The sequence below is a fragment of the Priapulus caudatus genome, unplaced genomic scaffold (genome assembly GCF_000485595.1).
Source record: "Priapulus caudatus unplaced genomic scaffold, Priapulus_caudatus-5.0.1 Scaffold1209, whole genome shotgun sequence".
NCBI lineage: Eukaryota > Metazoa > Priapulida > Priapulimorpha > Priapulimorphida > Priapulidae > Priapulus > Priapulus caudatus.
The window spans coordinates 74,871-91,453 of record NW_014578270.1 but is presented as its reverse complement, the minus strand read 5'-3'; the positions used below and the strand labels follow the sequence as shown (position 1 = coordinate 91,453).

General features: G+C 40.6%; 1 protein-coding gene across 2 annotated transcripts in view; it reads left to right on the top strand.

Moving 5' to 3' along the window:
* Positions 1–282: 282 nt before the first annotated feature.
* LOC106815821 (vacuolar protein sorting-associated protein 8 homolog) overlaps positions 283–16,583 on the top strand; it is a 31,582-nt gene continuing 15,281 nt past the window's right edge. The window contains exons 1-23 of one of the 2 annotated variants that reach the window (XM_014820332.1): positions 283–481; positions 2,565–2,633; positions 3,124–3,257; positions 3,428–3,551; positions 4,179–4,361; positions 6,744–6,830; positions 7,654–7,772; positions 8,065–8,221; positions 8,925–9,044; positions 9,322–9,357; positions 9,987–10,157; positions 10,928–11,038; positions 11,417–11,554; positions 11,891–12,027; positions 12,238–12,460; positions 12,678–12,862; positions 13,014–13,132; positions 13,444–13,517; positions 14,513–14,547; positions 14,788–14,854; positions 15,045–15,137; positions 15,992–16,131; positions 16,357–16,441. In XM_014820332.1, the coding sequence (XP_014675818.1) occupies positions 377–481; positions 2,565–2,633; positions 3,124–3,257; positions 3,428–3,551; positions 4,179–4,361; positions 6,744–6,830; positions 7,654–7,772; positions 8,065–8,221; positions 8,925–9,044; positions 9,322–9,357; positions 9,987–10,157; positions 10,928–11,038; positions 11,417–11,554; positions 11,891–12,027; positions 12,238–12,460; positions 12,678–12,862; positions 13,014–13,132; positions 13,444–13,517; positions 14,513–14,547; positions 14,788–14,854; positions 15,045–15,137; positions 15,992–16,131; positions 16,357–16,441 (2,712 nt within the window). In that variant the 5' untranslated portion in view covers positions 283–376. Of the gene's footprint in view, positions 482–2,564; positions 2,634–3,123; positions 3,258–3,427; positions 3,552–4,178; positions 4,362–6,743; positions 6,831–7,653; positions 7,773–8,064; positions 8,222–8,924; positions 9,045–9,276; positions 9,358–9,986; positions 10,158–10,927; positions 11,039–11,416; positions 11,555–11,890; positions 12,028–12,237; positions 12,461–12,677; positions 12,863–13,013; positions 13,133–13,443; positions 13,518–14,512; positions 14,548–14,787; positions 14,855–15,044; positions 15,138–15,991; positions 16,132–16,356; positions 16,442–16,583 lie in introns of both variants that reach the window. The other variant, XM_014820331.1, reaches the window with a different exon arrangement.

The window sequence follows — 16,583 nt, the reverse complement described above, 5'->3', positions numbered from 1 at the left end:
TCGGAGGTCTTGTAGTTAGAGTTACCGTTAGGGTTAACGTCATCGTCAACATTGTCACGTGACCTCCCTCCACGCCCGGGGGATAGCAACACCCAAACTGCATGCAGTGCTCCTTCGCACACTCAGGATAATACTCGACAGGATAATACTTTCAGCAGTAGAATTGAGCCAGAGCGAGAGCGCCATCTGTCGTGGAGTTTGAGCAACACCCACACGAAGTGACTAGTGCTGCCACGTAGCGGCACCCTCCTTCTACGCTCGGGGGAAGTGACCACGGGAAGTGACGTCATGTGCAGTCAGATGTCAAATTTTGTCTCCCAAGTCGGCTCACTTGTTTGCGAAATTATAATCACATTAGAACTGAACATATGACACAATGGATAGTATGCAGGCGCCGCAAGCATTTTCTGCTGAAAACGTTAACGAAGATAGTAACGGGGAAAGTCAACATGACGATGCACTATCTCTTGATATTATTGAAGTAAGCCTAATTTTTAGCATGGCATTTCTCAGAAACCGTCAACAATTTGATAACACATGCGTCTAAACAGAGGAATTGCTCCGACCTGTGATTGGAGGATAAAAATAGAATTCGTGACGTTTCGTTTCACCGGTCATAACCGCGCGTGTATTAGCCTATGAGCGATACCGCGCGTGCATATTTGCTAATTAATTAGACTAATCGTGCTTCAATAGACTCAAAATTCACAGAGGTCTAAGACATGTGACATGATGTGTCTATAATTAGTATTAACTATTATTATTAATACTATTAGTATTATATACTAATAATAACTACCGGTATATAAATAATAGTTATATTAATAATTATAATATATTTATTAATAGCTAGAATTTATAGAAGGAATGTATTATTTACCTGACCGTCGTGTATCGAGTGATGATAAATGGCATTGCGCGCACGACCGTCGGGTACCGAGTGATGGAAATGGCGTTGCGCGCACGACCGTCGGGTACCAAGTGATGAAAAAAGGTGCTGCGCACCCGACCGTCGTGCGCGCAGTGAAGAAATTTATGTCTTGTTTACCCGAGCGTCGTGCTCGCACTGAAGAAATTAAGTCTTGTTTACCCGACCGTCGTGCGCGTACTGAAGAAATTAAGTCTTGTGCACTTGACCGTCGTCCAATATTAAAATAATTGATGCGTTGGAATGAACTGAACGAAACATGTATTGTAATAGGATAAAAGGCCTAAAAAAAATTTGTTTAGGGTTACGTCCTTGAATAAAATAGGGTAGGTATATAGGTAGGGAAATAATTTTATTTGGCCAAATAATTTTATTGCTCTTGTTAGTTTAATTTTAAGTCTTAATTTTAAGTCTTGATTCCCATCTCAGGCATCTGTCGGTGTCATTCTTGACTAACCTTGTTCGATAGTATCAGGAGTAAGATAATATAGGAGGAGTATGACACTCCAAAACACGTGAAATTCAACATTTGCTTGCCTAATTTTACCGATGATATATTACGTGCAACTCGATAAAAATTTCATCTAAATTAGCGTTGGACATCCACCTCTCACTCAAACTTTACTTAGTTTCCATACCTCTTCTTTTTATGGAGATATAGCTTTGAACGTCACACATGGTTCATAGCGTTTGACTAGGCTTGTGGCTTAGCTTTCCTCGCCTTCCGAACTGTTGTTATGCAGTGTGAGGAATGGTCTTGTCTGTTGACAAGAATGCCACCTGTTGGCGGCAGGAGTAAGATAATATAGGATAACATAGTATATGTGTATATATATAGTGTGTATATATGTGTGTATATATATACGTGTATATATATAGGATAATATATATAGTGTATGATATAATATAGGATATAATATAGCATCCTATATTATCTTACTCCTGCCGCCAACAGGTGGCGAATTTTATGCGATTTTAAATCGTATAATTTCTATGGCATTCTGTACTGTCAGTGTGTTACATGTAACTTATGCCACTGCCAGTGGCCACTGCCAGTGCATGTGGTGGTGATAGTACTGTGTAGTTTTTGCCTGCGTTAATTAGTTACAGGTGCTTAGTTAAGTCCAACCCCAGGCACGGGAAAAGATGGACTATAAACGAAGATGATGATGATGATGATGATGATGCTTACCTATTCTGTCTTGCAAATAGTTGTTGCTATACTACGTACGATGGGAGCTTCCATCTTTAATCTTAAGACACTTAAACGTACGCGCCATCTCGTGGCAACTTTCATAAACGATGCTCAAACGAACATATCCTTGAGAAAGAGATCTCCTATTATAAGCCCATCCGCTGTGCCTTCCCACTAGTTTTTGGCGCGTATGTGAACTCATTTATGGGACTAACAGGCGTTTACTAAAAAAGAATCCCACCACCATCCATGCCACAGAGTCAACCGGCAGTAGATGTTAGATGAGCCCCGCCGTGTCGCTCGATACACGGCACTTGTTTTTAGTTTTAACAAATGGCGGGAAATCAACATGGTATGTATAGCTGAACACGGTCATTCTCTGCTGATAGGTGGTTTAATGTTATCATTACCTATTCTTTACGTTAGCCTGATGTTTTTCAGATTGATGATACTGAGTTTGATTTACCATGTGTGGCATCGCCACCTACTTTGGAAAGCATTATGAATGAGGTAACATTTGCAGGTGCATGACAATCATTAATTTATAACGCATTACTTGTTACATAGAGTGCTTGCTTGTAAACAAGAAAATATCTAGTTAAACTGGCAATGTCATTGTATAATGTATAGCCTTATAAAGTCCAACTTATCACACTTAGGAAACTTAACCACAGAGGGAGACTGGGGTTTGTATAGGGTTGTTTGACTTGCTTACGCTGAGAGGGTCTATGTCCCCCAGGGTACTGCCGGAACGTACCCTGGTACTATCTAATATGCCGGACCGTACCTCGCCTACTCCACTAACGAGTCTAGGGAGTCACCTACGCCTACTCCCTAACCCTAACCCTATCCCTAACCCTAACCCTAACCCTAACCCTATCCCTAACCCTAACCCTAACCCTAACCCTAACCATATCAAATAGTTACCAGGGTACGTTCCGGTATACCGGACCATACCCAGGGTACGTTCCGGCAGAGACCCTATGAGCCTTGCTTACAGCCGGATGACTTGCCGGGTGTTGAGGAAGATGGAATGTTTCACGATCAGGGTGAAACTGCATCAGTGACCAGTGATCTAGCAAGTGGGCTTCACACAGAATCCTCAAGTGACAGGTCAACACCTAATCGAAACATGTAAGCTACCACTAGCATGGTGGATTGTGCCTGTTAATTGTTTGATTGGTAACCCAGCACAGACCCGGTAGAGTAGATATCGACTCTCAATACTTTTTGCATATTTTATAATGTGGAACTGGTGACTGCATGAGCAGATAATCTGATAAGAGTTGTTTGTGCATTTTCAGACGGCAGAGGAATATTCAGTATCCTGTGCATGGATCCGTATTACGTCATGTTATTTTACGTGGCATATCGTCACAGATGTTGTCAGCTGGTGACAGGGTGAACGCTGGTGCACCAAGTGCAATGGTAAATGATAAAATCAGAAGTCAGTTAAAATGCATTAATACTTGCAAACTTTTCTGTGTAAGTGAAAGAGAATAATGAATACTTTGTATCATACGTCTATATGTCACATTGGTAAATATTTGAGCAAATTGGTGCATGATTTACAAAATTGTCCTTGTGTGTCCTATTGGTCCTGATACATATAGTTTTCTTTTTTGTAAATTCTAAATCTAGTGAAAATTTTATAAGAATGATTTTACATTTATCTTGGTCTAGTACTGAACCATAAAAATCCAAATGTAACAAATAGATCATTTTGCCTTAAATTAGGAGTTAAAGTTGAAATATAACATCATTTTATGATCATTGCTTATCATTTTAATGAATAAAAATTGTAATTTCTATGTATCAAATGCAAATGAACTTTATTATTGCAACTTGTGACATGACTCAGGAAAACCAAACAAATACGTCATTCATAGCACACACCAGTTATTTCGAAGAATCTGGTTTATAGTTCATTTGTTTCTCATTAACATAAGAACAATAAAATATATATAGGATGAGTAAAAACTACAATTTGAACTAAATATAATACAGAAACCTAGAGTTGTTTTATTCTTAAACATTCTTAACTGTTCTTTTTAGGCAGTGTCTGCTCTGGTAGCTATTGGTACTACTCATGGGCTTGTGCTAGTCTTTGACCCCCAGCAAGTACTGAAGTGGTGTCTGGGTAACGTCACCTCATCAGGAGACTTGTATGGCTCCGTGTCTGCACTGGGAATGAACAGCGACTGCTCACGACTTCTCGTGGGGCACGCGAAGGGGCAGGTATGGTACCCACTTGTCTTAATGTATACAAAAATCCGGATGCCAGAAATCCGGACCACCTGAGAACCCGGACTTTTCGAAAACCTTTTCTGTTCATTTTTAGCTCAGCTGACGAAGTCGGATGCAGCTTGTAGAATCGCATGAATGTCCGTCTGTGCGTCCGTCCGTATGTCAACAGTTATGGCACAAATCTTTACCGCTCGACGTACGGTCTTGATATTCAGGGCGTTTGGGGGGGGGGGAATCGCGAAAAAGACTCAGCATGTCGAATTTGGGGGGTCAAGGGTCAAAGGTCAAGATGTGTCAATGGAGGGGGAATATTTCCCCCTTAACTTAAGGTATAGGAGGAAATATGGAATTGCGGCACAAATCTCAACGGCTTGACCGACTCTCTTAATATTCGATATATAGTGTGATGGGAAGGAAACCCATCACCAGCGTGAAATTGGAGGTCAAAGGGCAGTGGGGGAAAGGTCAGATATCAGACATTTTCTGAGGACATGGTCTAATGGACCGAGTGAAAAACTTTTTTGTTTCAGCACTGACCTACCATTTTTATCACTTTATTGAAAGGACCATGAAATCTACTTTCCGCTGAAGTGCGAAGAGTAAGTGTCTGATAACCTTTTGACCCTCAAGAGGAGGGTTACACATGGATTTGTTGACTGTCAACAAAGGACTGAACTGCTTTTGCTATTAGAACCCCCTCTACCCGCCCCTCCCTCACCTTCTCCCCCACCCTCCCACCCCACCCTCCCCCACCACCACCACTACGCTCACGCTCTATGCATAATCCATGATAACATGTTTTATAGCGAAGTCATTAAAGTTACACAGCTGTATCTTTATTACTGTACTACCGGTATAGCAAAGCCTATCATAGATTTTAGATCTGTATTAGTAGTAATAGTATCCTAGATATATGCTCTGAGCGCGAACGCGGTGGCGGGAGGGCGCACTTGATTCGGCTGCCAGTGATTTTATCAGAAGTGTACCCGGCTACAGTACACGTCAGTTGAGCGCTGTCGCTCTGCGGCATTTGTTAAACATGACTGCAAGCATTGCACGCTCTTTTTAGCTCACCTTGACATCGTCAAGCTGAGCTATTGCCATGGGTCGTCGTCCGTCCGTCCGTCTGTCCGTCCGTTCGTCAACATTTGGTTTCGGTCAACGATAACTCAGGAACCGTTTGACCCACATGTTTGAGATTGGGTGTAGTTATTACTGCTATGCTCCCATATGGAACGTCCTATTTTGGAGCACGCCATTCGGCGTACTTTCGAGCCGCGGCGATTTTTGGCGAAAAATGGGAATTGCCATTAGTCAGTTCAGGTTCAACAGATTTTGCTCATTTTTGGTATGTGAATGAATAAGGGCTAGGGGTTTTGATATTTAATAAAAAATTATGCAAATTAGGTAGGTTTATGCAATTTATGCAAAAAACGCAGATAACAAACAGTCTGTGGTGTCACACTCGTCTGGTTCGTTTTACAAGATTTCATTGACAATATCTTCAATGCAATATTGTTATTTCCTCTCCAGCCTGCCGATAAAATGTCTATATTAGAGTAAAGTTTTACAAAACATGTCGGAACGCAGCATAATCTATTTATTTCGAATGCCATTGCTACAAAGCGGGTATAGCGCCATCTACCGTCACAAATTGTGATTCATTTTGGTTTATAAATTATTATTGCGATATACAGATGGCAACCATGTGCTACTGCCTAGAAAAACTCATACGAAGTAAACATTTCCATGCAACCAATTAACCTTTGACAAAAGTTGTGTTATGGGCAGGGAAACACCATTGTAACGTGGTATATAGCAGCTACGTGGAATAAGCGTATCCTCTCAATCTTACACGTTACACATCGGGAGCTCTACTTTTAGGCAGTGCCTAAATCTGAATATTATAAAAATGTTAAATGGCGATCATTTAGGTGTAACGCCATCACTCGCCCTCATCTCAGACTTTCACATCTCAAACATTTATTTCCACATAAAAAATTACACATATAATTATCAAGAGTATATAATGGGAGTTCTCCCATATATACTCTTAGTTTCTATAATGTACATCGATGGTTGCTCAATTAAAACTGACTTCTTCTCACTCACTCATTTGTGTCCTTTTTTGTGGTGAGCTACAGTGTCATTGACACTTTCATCTTTAAAACTGCTCGTTTTAATAAATGAAACATGCTGTATTTGCTAATGAATGAACTATCAAAATTTACCTGGTCATTTCCGCTTTATCCCTCCTTAACTTTGAAGTTAACTGACCCTATCCCCGAGCAGTCCAGATTTTCAGATTTCTGCTGTACGTGGTTATTTAAAATGGGTTGTTGCGGTTCTAATATTGTGCTGCTGTTCAATCAGATCACCATGTGGGACCTGGTAGCTGGCAAGCTTCTTAGAGTAATCACTGATGCTCACCCTCCCGGTAGTGCTGTGCTGCACCTACAGGTAAACATATATTACAATACTTGTAATTGTATTGTATTGTAATTACCTCTGCCCAACGAAGTTGGAGGAGGTTATGTTTTCGCTCTCGTGTGCGTGTGTTCGTGTGTTCGCGCGATCGATATTAGCGCGTCAGCCAGCGAGCAAGCGAGCCAGCCAGCGCAGCGAGCGTGTACATGTGAGCGAGCAGCAGCAACGAGCGGCTGCTACGAGCGAGTGGCAGCAAGACAGCGAGCGTGTACATGTGAGCGAGCAGCAGCAACGAGCGGCTGCTACGAGCGAGCAAGCAGCAAGCCAGCGTGTACATGTCAGTACGCTGGCATATATCGTCGGTTATTCGTGTGTTCGTGAGTCGTATGGCGTATGGCGTATGGCGTATGTCGCTGGCGGAAGTATGCACTCTCTGTGAGTGCACTCTGTCTAGTTGTAATTGTAATTGTATTGTCGTGCACACATGGGTAAATGTGTGTACTGATTTATTCTTATGCAATGCACACACACACAATTATTATATCCAGACAGGTTGTCCTGTACTGCAGATAAATGCGTTATGCTTTACCTTACTGATAGACCTATGCAATGCTAACGTGTTATTTTGGTTAACAGATAACCATACTCATGATACTGTGGATATCTACTGAAATAAGGGAGATACCTTAACTAAAAGGGACATTTGCTTTTGCTGTTTAATAGCGAAAGTTGTTGTGTTTCAGTTCACATGCAGCTAGATGACCATACTGTGGATGTCTACTGAAATATGTGAGATACCTTAACTAAAAGGGCCATTTGCTTTTGCTATTTAATAGCGAAAGTTATCGTGTTTCAGTTCACAGATGATCATACTGTGGCTGTCTTCAGTGATAGTGGTGGATCTGTGTTTGAGCTCAATTTCAAGCGTTTAATGGGTGTCAGAAGTAGTGACTCGACCTGTATTTTCTCTGGAAGGTGATGGAAATTGCAATATATTAAATAATAATAAGGCATGGAAATCTTTAAAAATAGTTTTGATGTTAGTTATTTATATGAAAAGTTCTGATATCTAAAGTTAATTTCATAAAGGATAGGATAGGAGCAGTCTGGTGTGATAAGAGAATTTACTACCGATGCTGATAAACAAAATGGCCTTCCAGCATCCAAATGATATTAATTAACTTAAAAAAATAATAAAAGCAAATTTATAATTATTGCGCTTTGAAGTGAATATTGTGAGCCAAGTCATGTTTTTTATACACTTTAGTCGCGGTGAGGTGTGCTGCATTGTGCCACTACATGGAGGACTTTTGCAAGATCATGTACTGGATGACCTAAGCATTGTTGCTCTTGCGACCTTATCCAAAGTCATTGTCATCACAATCCGACCTAAACTTCGAGTTCTGTTTCATCATCCTCTAAAGGTACACTAGCTGTGTGTGAATTTTATCAGTGATCTGTGTAATGATGTATTACCTACTGTAATGATGTATTGATAGGTGAGGTCGTTTAAGGAACAACCTGACAATGGATATCATTTTAAAAAGATTCTATTGATAGATCACAAAATTTGATCATCGTTACTTATTGGTCTATAATTGTTACTGTTCCTTGATGACATATGATTGCTATATAGGTGCATATAAGCACATATTTAAATAATATTTACATGGATTTAGTTTTGTAACATGGCTAACGTAATATACCTAACACTAATATTATGAAATATGACTAGAGGTGGCACTGTAGTTACTCTTTGGTCATGATAACTGCACTGAACATGATTGTTTTAGCTGCCATGCTGACTCTTACGCCTGGAAATGGCCCTGTCACTTCCATGTCTAATATCCGTATTTAAATGGTTCGTTATGCTACAGTGTTTTCTATGGTATCTCCAAGCATCTTTGATTAATCCAGTAATTGTTAAAGTTCTATCCACCACAAATACCTCCATCATGTTTAAGCTGGAGAGAGAATAGCCATGGCATTGTATTAGTATTCAGTCACGATTTTGTAAAACTATGCAAAATCGTGATATTGGCAAAGTTTACCACTAGTGAGACTAAGCATACTAACCAGAGAAAGTTTGTTTTATTTTTTTACAATTGTTTTCTTTGCATGTTGAAGGGTGATGTGAGTACACTGCCACTCGTGGTATGGCACTATGTCGTCATTCAACAGGGCGGCAAGAGAAGCCTCGAACCGGTGCTGGCCTTTGGCCGGGGAAACAACATATACTTTTACCAGGTATATACTGGTGATGCTGCTTGTCTTCTTATCTTCCTACAGGCCTGCACAAATAGCTATACTGAGCTTCACATTGAACGTTTAAAGTGCATGAAATAAATGACATATATTGTTTGATTTGCCAGATGCATTTTATTTGAGTAATAGAATTCGTAAACATCAACGTTAATTACTTGGTTCATTTTTCAACTTATTTGTATAAAATTATAAGATATCATACGACTGTTCACAGGTTGAGTGTCCCACCTCAGACAACGTAACATTTGTCCTCTTGCAGAAGATGGTGATGTCTTATGTGCTACTCGGCCTAATGGTAGGTTAAAGTAACCGTAGTAGGTAAAAGTAGGGAATACGTGATAGCTTATAGTGACTTCCACATTTTGGGTTCTAATCGAAAATTGAGTCACGAAGCTGTTTGTCAGTTTGAGAGATCTCCAGGAATCTTCAGTAAATGAATGAACTTTTCAATATAATTCTTAATTAGGATTACTATGGTTACTATTTTGGGCACTATAAAATGTTGGAAGGGTTGTTGTGGCAGTATATGATGCTTGCCACAAAATAACTCGCTAATCCTATATCAGTAACAAATCATGCAAATCAGTTGACCTGAACACAAAAAGTAAATACAATTTATTGTAAAATTATTGCACTTTATTCACTTTATTATTAAAATATTGTGTTGGAATTAGCACATGTTAGAATATTTGAAGATTTCAGTAAACTAGCTCTTCATGCAGCGCTTCCTCACTTTTAATTACCCCATTAATTGTTACGTTGAAATTATCGCACAATATCTGGATGTTTTATTTATCTTGAACCTTATGCATAGGTTATAGTTATGTTATAGTATATGTTATTAGTAAGCTGCAAGGAGGTACAAAAAATCGTGATGCATTTATTGGCATTAAGTTACCAATTTCCTGCTTCTTATCTTGGCAGTGGGTGAATGCTAAGACTATGCTGGCACTGGATACGATGGAGAGGCTGCACGTGATCGACATCCGGCGAGAGGAGGAGCTGGAGATGTTGGACATCGGTGATGTGAAGCTAGTCTACGGCAGCAGTCACTTCAAGTCGCTAGCAACCGGTGGCAACGTCAGCCCTGCCATGGTAATGCGCACGTTTCGTATTGTCATGCTACTACTGCTGCTGCTGCTGCTGCTGCTGGTGCTGCTGCTGCTTCTGCTGCTGTTGCTACTGCTACAGCTATACTGCTACTGCTACTGCTACTGCTACTGCTACTGCTACTGCTACTGCTACTACTCAGCAGATGCATCTGAGATAGAGTTCACAATGCCATGCCATGAATCTTTGTCCGTCATCAGTGTCAGCATGTCCGCTATATCATGCTGGATATCCCTTGTCATACAGTATAGGCCCTTACCGTCAGCTACCATATGTTCTCTAAATTTAATTAGTTTAAGGTTGTATAAACCATGTGTAACCACATGTTATTTGAGTTGCATATGAATACTGATAGTCCACATGAAAAGTGATATGTGTGCACTTTCAAACGAGAGTTACTGACTGCTACTACTCCTTGCATTCCTGTTTCTGCTGGATCAATTCCCTATACCATCATGTGAAAAACATAAATCCATATCCAATTACAGAAATCCAAATACCATACTTCTCAGCTTGTGAAATGCTTTTTTCTCAGAAAATTTGTTAAAAATCATGCATCCCAAAAGCTGCATGGCGATTTAGCGGAGGGGGTTTTGCGGTGATCCCTATCTCAGGTCTTTCATCATAATTTTACTTTTTTGGGAGGTAATATGCTGTGTGTTATTACTTAAGTAGGTGCCAGTGAGAACATAGGTGCTACTGTTCTGAAGGTAATGATAGAACACACTATATGCCAATTATTCCATGCTTCACAGGCAATAGCAGGGGAAAATGCTTGCTATCAGTCTGTGGCTTTGTTTCGTGGACAAGTCCTCATGCTTGGCACAAAGTCGGTTCATGTGTTTAACATTCGTACCTGGTTTGAGGTAAGCTCATGTAATGTGCATTGAAGATGAATTCCTACCTGTAATAACAGTAATACTAAACTTATATAGTCAACCAAATGACTTTCTGTTAAATGTACACCTGTCTATAAAGTGCACTTGGTGTCTCCCTTGACTGGCATTTATACACTGAAACCACCTCAATAGCATCGGCACTTGTATATAAAAGGGGACATCGACACGGGGCTTTATATACAGGTTTGACTGTATCATTGAATGCACTATGAGGTTAAAAGCCTTTACATGAAACCAATCGCAGTAATCTCTTGACATGATGACCTGCTGCTATGTGATACAGATGTAGCCATGACTGTGTATGATGTAGCCGAGGATTAAACTGCATTCTTTTTGTTGGTACAGAGAATTGACTTCTTAGTGAGACAAGATAAGCACCAGGAGGCACTAGCACTAACCCTGTCCTTCTATGATGACAAGGCTCGTGCTGTGGTAGGACTTACCCGAAACGTCACTCGTATGAAGGAGCAAGTCAGCAAGAAGGTAGGCAGCGCCATCTTATGGTGTTAAAAGGAATATATTGGTAATAAATAAATTCGCTTTATATGTACATATTATCACTTAGACATTAACAGATACATAAAGATATTAATCTACAGCTATTCGTATTTTATAATATTACCACAAAATTAGGCGTATACATTTATGATTTCATACATAGATATGTACGCATGAAATTTAAAGCTAAAAATGACTCGGTCATTCATATATAGTTTGGAGCAGGAACATGACTGTTTGCAAGAATTTCGTATATAAGGAATATAAAGGAGCAGGTTGTGTAATAAGATTAATAATTACATGCATTTTGCTTACTTGCAGTTACTGAGTGTTTTGTACCAGTACGAGGTTTCGGTGATGAAGAATGTGCCAGAGAGAGGCCCTGTTCTGTTACTTACAGAGCATTATCAGCAAGTGATCCCAGTCTGCATTGACTGCTGCCTTGCAATCAACAGAACGTAAGCGACCTACGAGCGTGGAATTAAAAATTACATTTTGTATGAATACTGCTGACCTGAACATAATATTAATGTCAGTATATACGTTATATACATGTATTCCTTTAACCTTTAGGCAGATCGTGTGAGCCACTGTATAGATTATGTTAACATTAGTTTATGGTGATGACGACAGGCCGTAAGTAACGATTGTGGGACTTCTTGTTGTAGCGATGTCTTGTTTGATGAGATCTACGATCGCATATCTCGCGACGGCATTGCGAAGATGGTCTTTCTGGAGTGTCTTGAACCTTACATCATAGCGGATCGTTTACGCCAGGTGGCGCCAGCTGTCATGCAGGATCTGGTTGAGAACTGCCAGCGCAAGGATAGAATTGCAGACTTGGAACATATTATTGTTCATTTAGACATTATGTCTATGGATATAGACCATGTAAGCGTTAACGGGTTCCGAAAATCACACATTGTTTATTAATAGATTTTTGTATGTAATCTTCCGTTATGGTAACACTATAATGGGCCTATCGAGCTTGGTATCTATCCCATCCCACTTCCTGGTGCCTGTCTGTCTACTTGTATGTAAGTTGCTGTTGGCATGCTTAGTTGCATGCATCCGATATACTGTTAACTGTTTCTAATCTTTCCTTCAGATAGTCAAGTTGTGTTGGAAGCATAGTCTTTATGATGGTATCATCTACATCTTCAACCAAGGCATGCGTGATTACATCTCACCTCTTGAAGAACTGCTCAGTATCCTCAATGACCTCTTGTTATCTAAGAAAGAGGTGACAGACAGTATCGTCAGGCTTGGAAACAAAATTCTTGTCTATCTCAGGTAAGTGTTGACAGTTCCTCAGAAAATGATTCATTGTTTATTATCATAGGACAAAAATGTCTGGGACCGTATTCTTGTGAGATAGGTGACCATAAGTAATCACATGTGAACGTTTCAATAATTCCGTATACTCTCTCTATCATGAGTCTAGTTGCTGTCTGGCAGGCAGGGCCTACCCAGCAGGAGATATTCCAGAATTTATGGTTCTTCAAGTGAAAACAACAGTTCTGAAAACGTTGACAGTACTTCACACTGGGAAGCCGCCTGAAGGTAAAACTGAATAAATTATTGAGATTTCCAGCACGTCTAAATTTTACCTTTATCTGTGCACATATCTGTACCTCCAGATTATCTTTACATATATATCTATACTCCCACTTCACCTGTACACATGTGTGCACTATCGCCTATGATTTGAGACTATATCTCACTATATTTTTTTCAGATTGTGCATTTTTGAGCAATTATTTCGAAAATAATGGCTATAAAGTCACCTACTGTGTTGCCTATAGTCATTTCTGTAAGAGATAATCACCTATAATGCCTTTTATTGTTTTGTTTTGTTTTTGTTCAATATATAGATGAGCCTCTATATCCGTACCTGAGGACGCTGCTACACTACAATACTAGAGAGTTTCTAAATGCATTAGCCTTGGTAAGAACATAATCATTGGAATCATAATGTGCTTGTGCATTGAACACTTTTCTGCATATACTTACCAATTCTTTCCTTCAAATATGAACTCTTGACAGTCTGCAGCCCGGATCCGCGCGAAGCGCGAACAGCGCCACCCCGTGGCGCCTTTTCATCGAAATCGCTGCTCTGTCAATATCAATTTAACGGTTGTGTCAGATCGGCCTCTTATCGGTCAATTGAGGAGTTGTGGCGCTTGCAGAAGCTTTTCGACTATGCACGTAGGGCGAGAATAAATGCAAATGCTCGTAATTGGTAACTTGCTGGTTGGCGCGTTAGGTTTTCCTCTAGAAAAGCGATTTCGAATTTATTTAATTATTTTATTTAATAACCTGAAGTTATTCTCGTACATATTGCGTCCCATAGATGGCGCGACGAGGCTCTCTTCGAGGGATTTTCCACAGAATTTTACACACCAGCCATCTTAGTTCCCCGCAGGCCTGACTCATTGATGGTTGTTTACACTGATAATTGCTTCGAGTTCGGATAGTAAGATCCCAAGCGATATGCAATATGCAATTTGATATGTCCTCTTGACCCCGCGCTGCCCGTGGCGACGGCACGTCGTGCGAGCACGTGCTGGCGTGGCCGTGGCAGTTTTTACATGGTGGGGCACATTCCAGCCTCCCTCCTCCCCCGCGCTCACGTGGAGCTGGCTCGGGGAGTTTTTGCGCCGCCGTGACTTGTATTTATTTAGCATTACATTTTATTGAAACGCTGCAAGTACAGTGCAGTGTAGGCTGCCCGCTATACGCATTCGCGCGCCCGCCTTCCTTCGGCGCGCGAATGCGTATAGCGGGGTATCCCGCGGTCGCGTGCGCCCAGTCCCGCGGAAGTGCGCGGCTTAACCGCTTTCGGCGGTCGGGGAACAACGCATCTTTTGCGCAAGGCCATCTTGTATCCGGTCTCTCTGGATTTCCAACAATTTCTAGACAGTATTGCATATTTTGCTGTAGGCATTTGAGGAGCCAGAGTACAAGTCAGAAAATGGGTAAGTGCAGAGCTGGTAGTATTTCAAACAATCTTCTTTTTTAAATCCAATAGACATAAAAATTCATTTATTAAAGATGGAGTAACATTGAGCACCTCAAATAAATTGCCTCCAATTCTTATATTTAATTATTTTTATATCAAGAATATGTTATCAATATTGCAGAAACTGGTTATAGTGATCATTTATGTTTGGTCCGTATAATTTCTAATGTTTTAATGGAATACTTTTGATCGGTAGGCAACAGCAGAAGCAGAGGATTGTTGACATACTCCTGCAGATAATGGTGGACAACATAGAGTTTTCAGTGCGTACTCTGAGTGCCCATCCCACCTAGGAAATGTTCTTGTAATGTAGTGAGACTGTTTCTTATCAAATCCAGAGTGCTCGTATAAGTGCCACAGGCCTTCTGCTTGATGTTGTCTTGTGTTGTGAGAGTTTGTTGTGTAACCCGTTGGTCATCACCAACCAGTTAATTGGGAGACTTACTCTTGCAGCCGACACAGGTTGGAGCTCTGTTCACGTTCCTGGCTCGTCAAATGGCAAGAGAGGGCAGCACCATCTATGTCAGTCGTATGCTGTTTGAACAGGTGAGCGGAAATGTCGTGACATACATGTTGTCTGATGAAGACTGAATTTGTACCATTATTCATGGTATGCTCTGCGATGAGGTTATAGTATAGTCACTCCTGTAATAATGTGTAATGAATTAATTATTACTATAGAATTTAATGAAATGTTAGTATGGCAGTGCATGTGTATGGTGTGCAATAAACTATCAGTATGATGTATAATGAACTATAGGTGTTGAACAACAGTAGAGGCCGTCCATAGGCTGCAGGCCTGAATAAGCATCGAACAGATATTAATTAAAAATACTCACACTGTTACTTCGCTTACACAACATACACTTTATTCATGTTAAATAACTACAGATTCATGCTCTATGCTCCGCTCGAAACTTTTGCCAGCTCTATGATGCGAATTTCTGCAAAGTTGTCTGAACACATTTCATACACAAAAAACACCAACCGGTCGCTCTGACTACGCCACCTGACGGAATCTCACGAATACAAAACAAAAATAATTTTACTTCTAATGCTTTCTCCACGTCCACGAGGCATCCAACTTGCGTGCACAATGCTAATTATTGCACTCTAGTGCCGAATTTCGGCGGAAAAAAATGCCAAAAAAGGCCTTTTCTAGAGACGAAGTAGTGCAACGGTGAACAATCGCGGACGCTTACTGTTATACGCCTGTGCATAACATGTGCATGTGTATGGTGTGCAATAAACTATCAGTATGATGTATAATGAACTATAGTATGTATGGTTCTCCATGTAAATACATTCAGTAGTTCTATTAGACATTTTATCATCACACAACTGCACAGTAACTTGATAGATGGTTAAGGATCGCATCTGGTGATGTCGCATCTGTACAGGTTTTAGAGTACCTGTCGAATTCCACTGATGAGAGCAGGCATGAGGAGAGAGAGCAGGCACTTCTTGAGCTGCTTCATGCTGCAGGCTTGCAGCAGTTTGATGAGCATAGGCTGCTACTACTAGCGGAGACTGCCCACTTGTAAGCCGAGTTCAACCATGAGATATTACGAGCAGTGCCGTGTCATTATTCATTGTGATGCGGTTAAAGTATTTGACTGAGTCAGCGTGGCGAGTACTATGGTCTATAATATAAATTTGTTGAAACTAATAAGAAATCAGAATGTGATTGTCAGCTTCACTGCTTGCTCATTTTATCCACGTAGTTTATTTATGTTCGCTAAACCATTGGGTTTGCTTGTTTCAGTTACCGAGTGTGTGAGCTGTTGTACGACAAGAGCCGGCAGTACGACAAGGTTTTGCACTGTTACCTGAAAGATGATTCACGACAGGTATGTGTGTGTGTGCATGCGTGCGCGTGCACGTGCGTGCATGTGTGTGTGTGTTGGCGTGCGTGCCGATAAATCGGCAAGCGTGTATAGTAGTACTTAAGCCAGCTTCACACACGTCTACAGTAGCCAATATAGCTGCTGA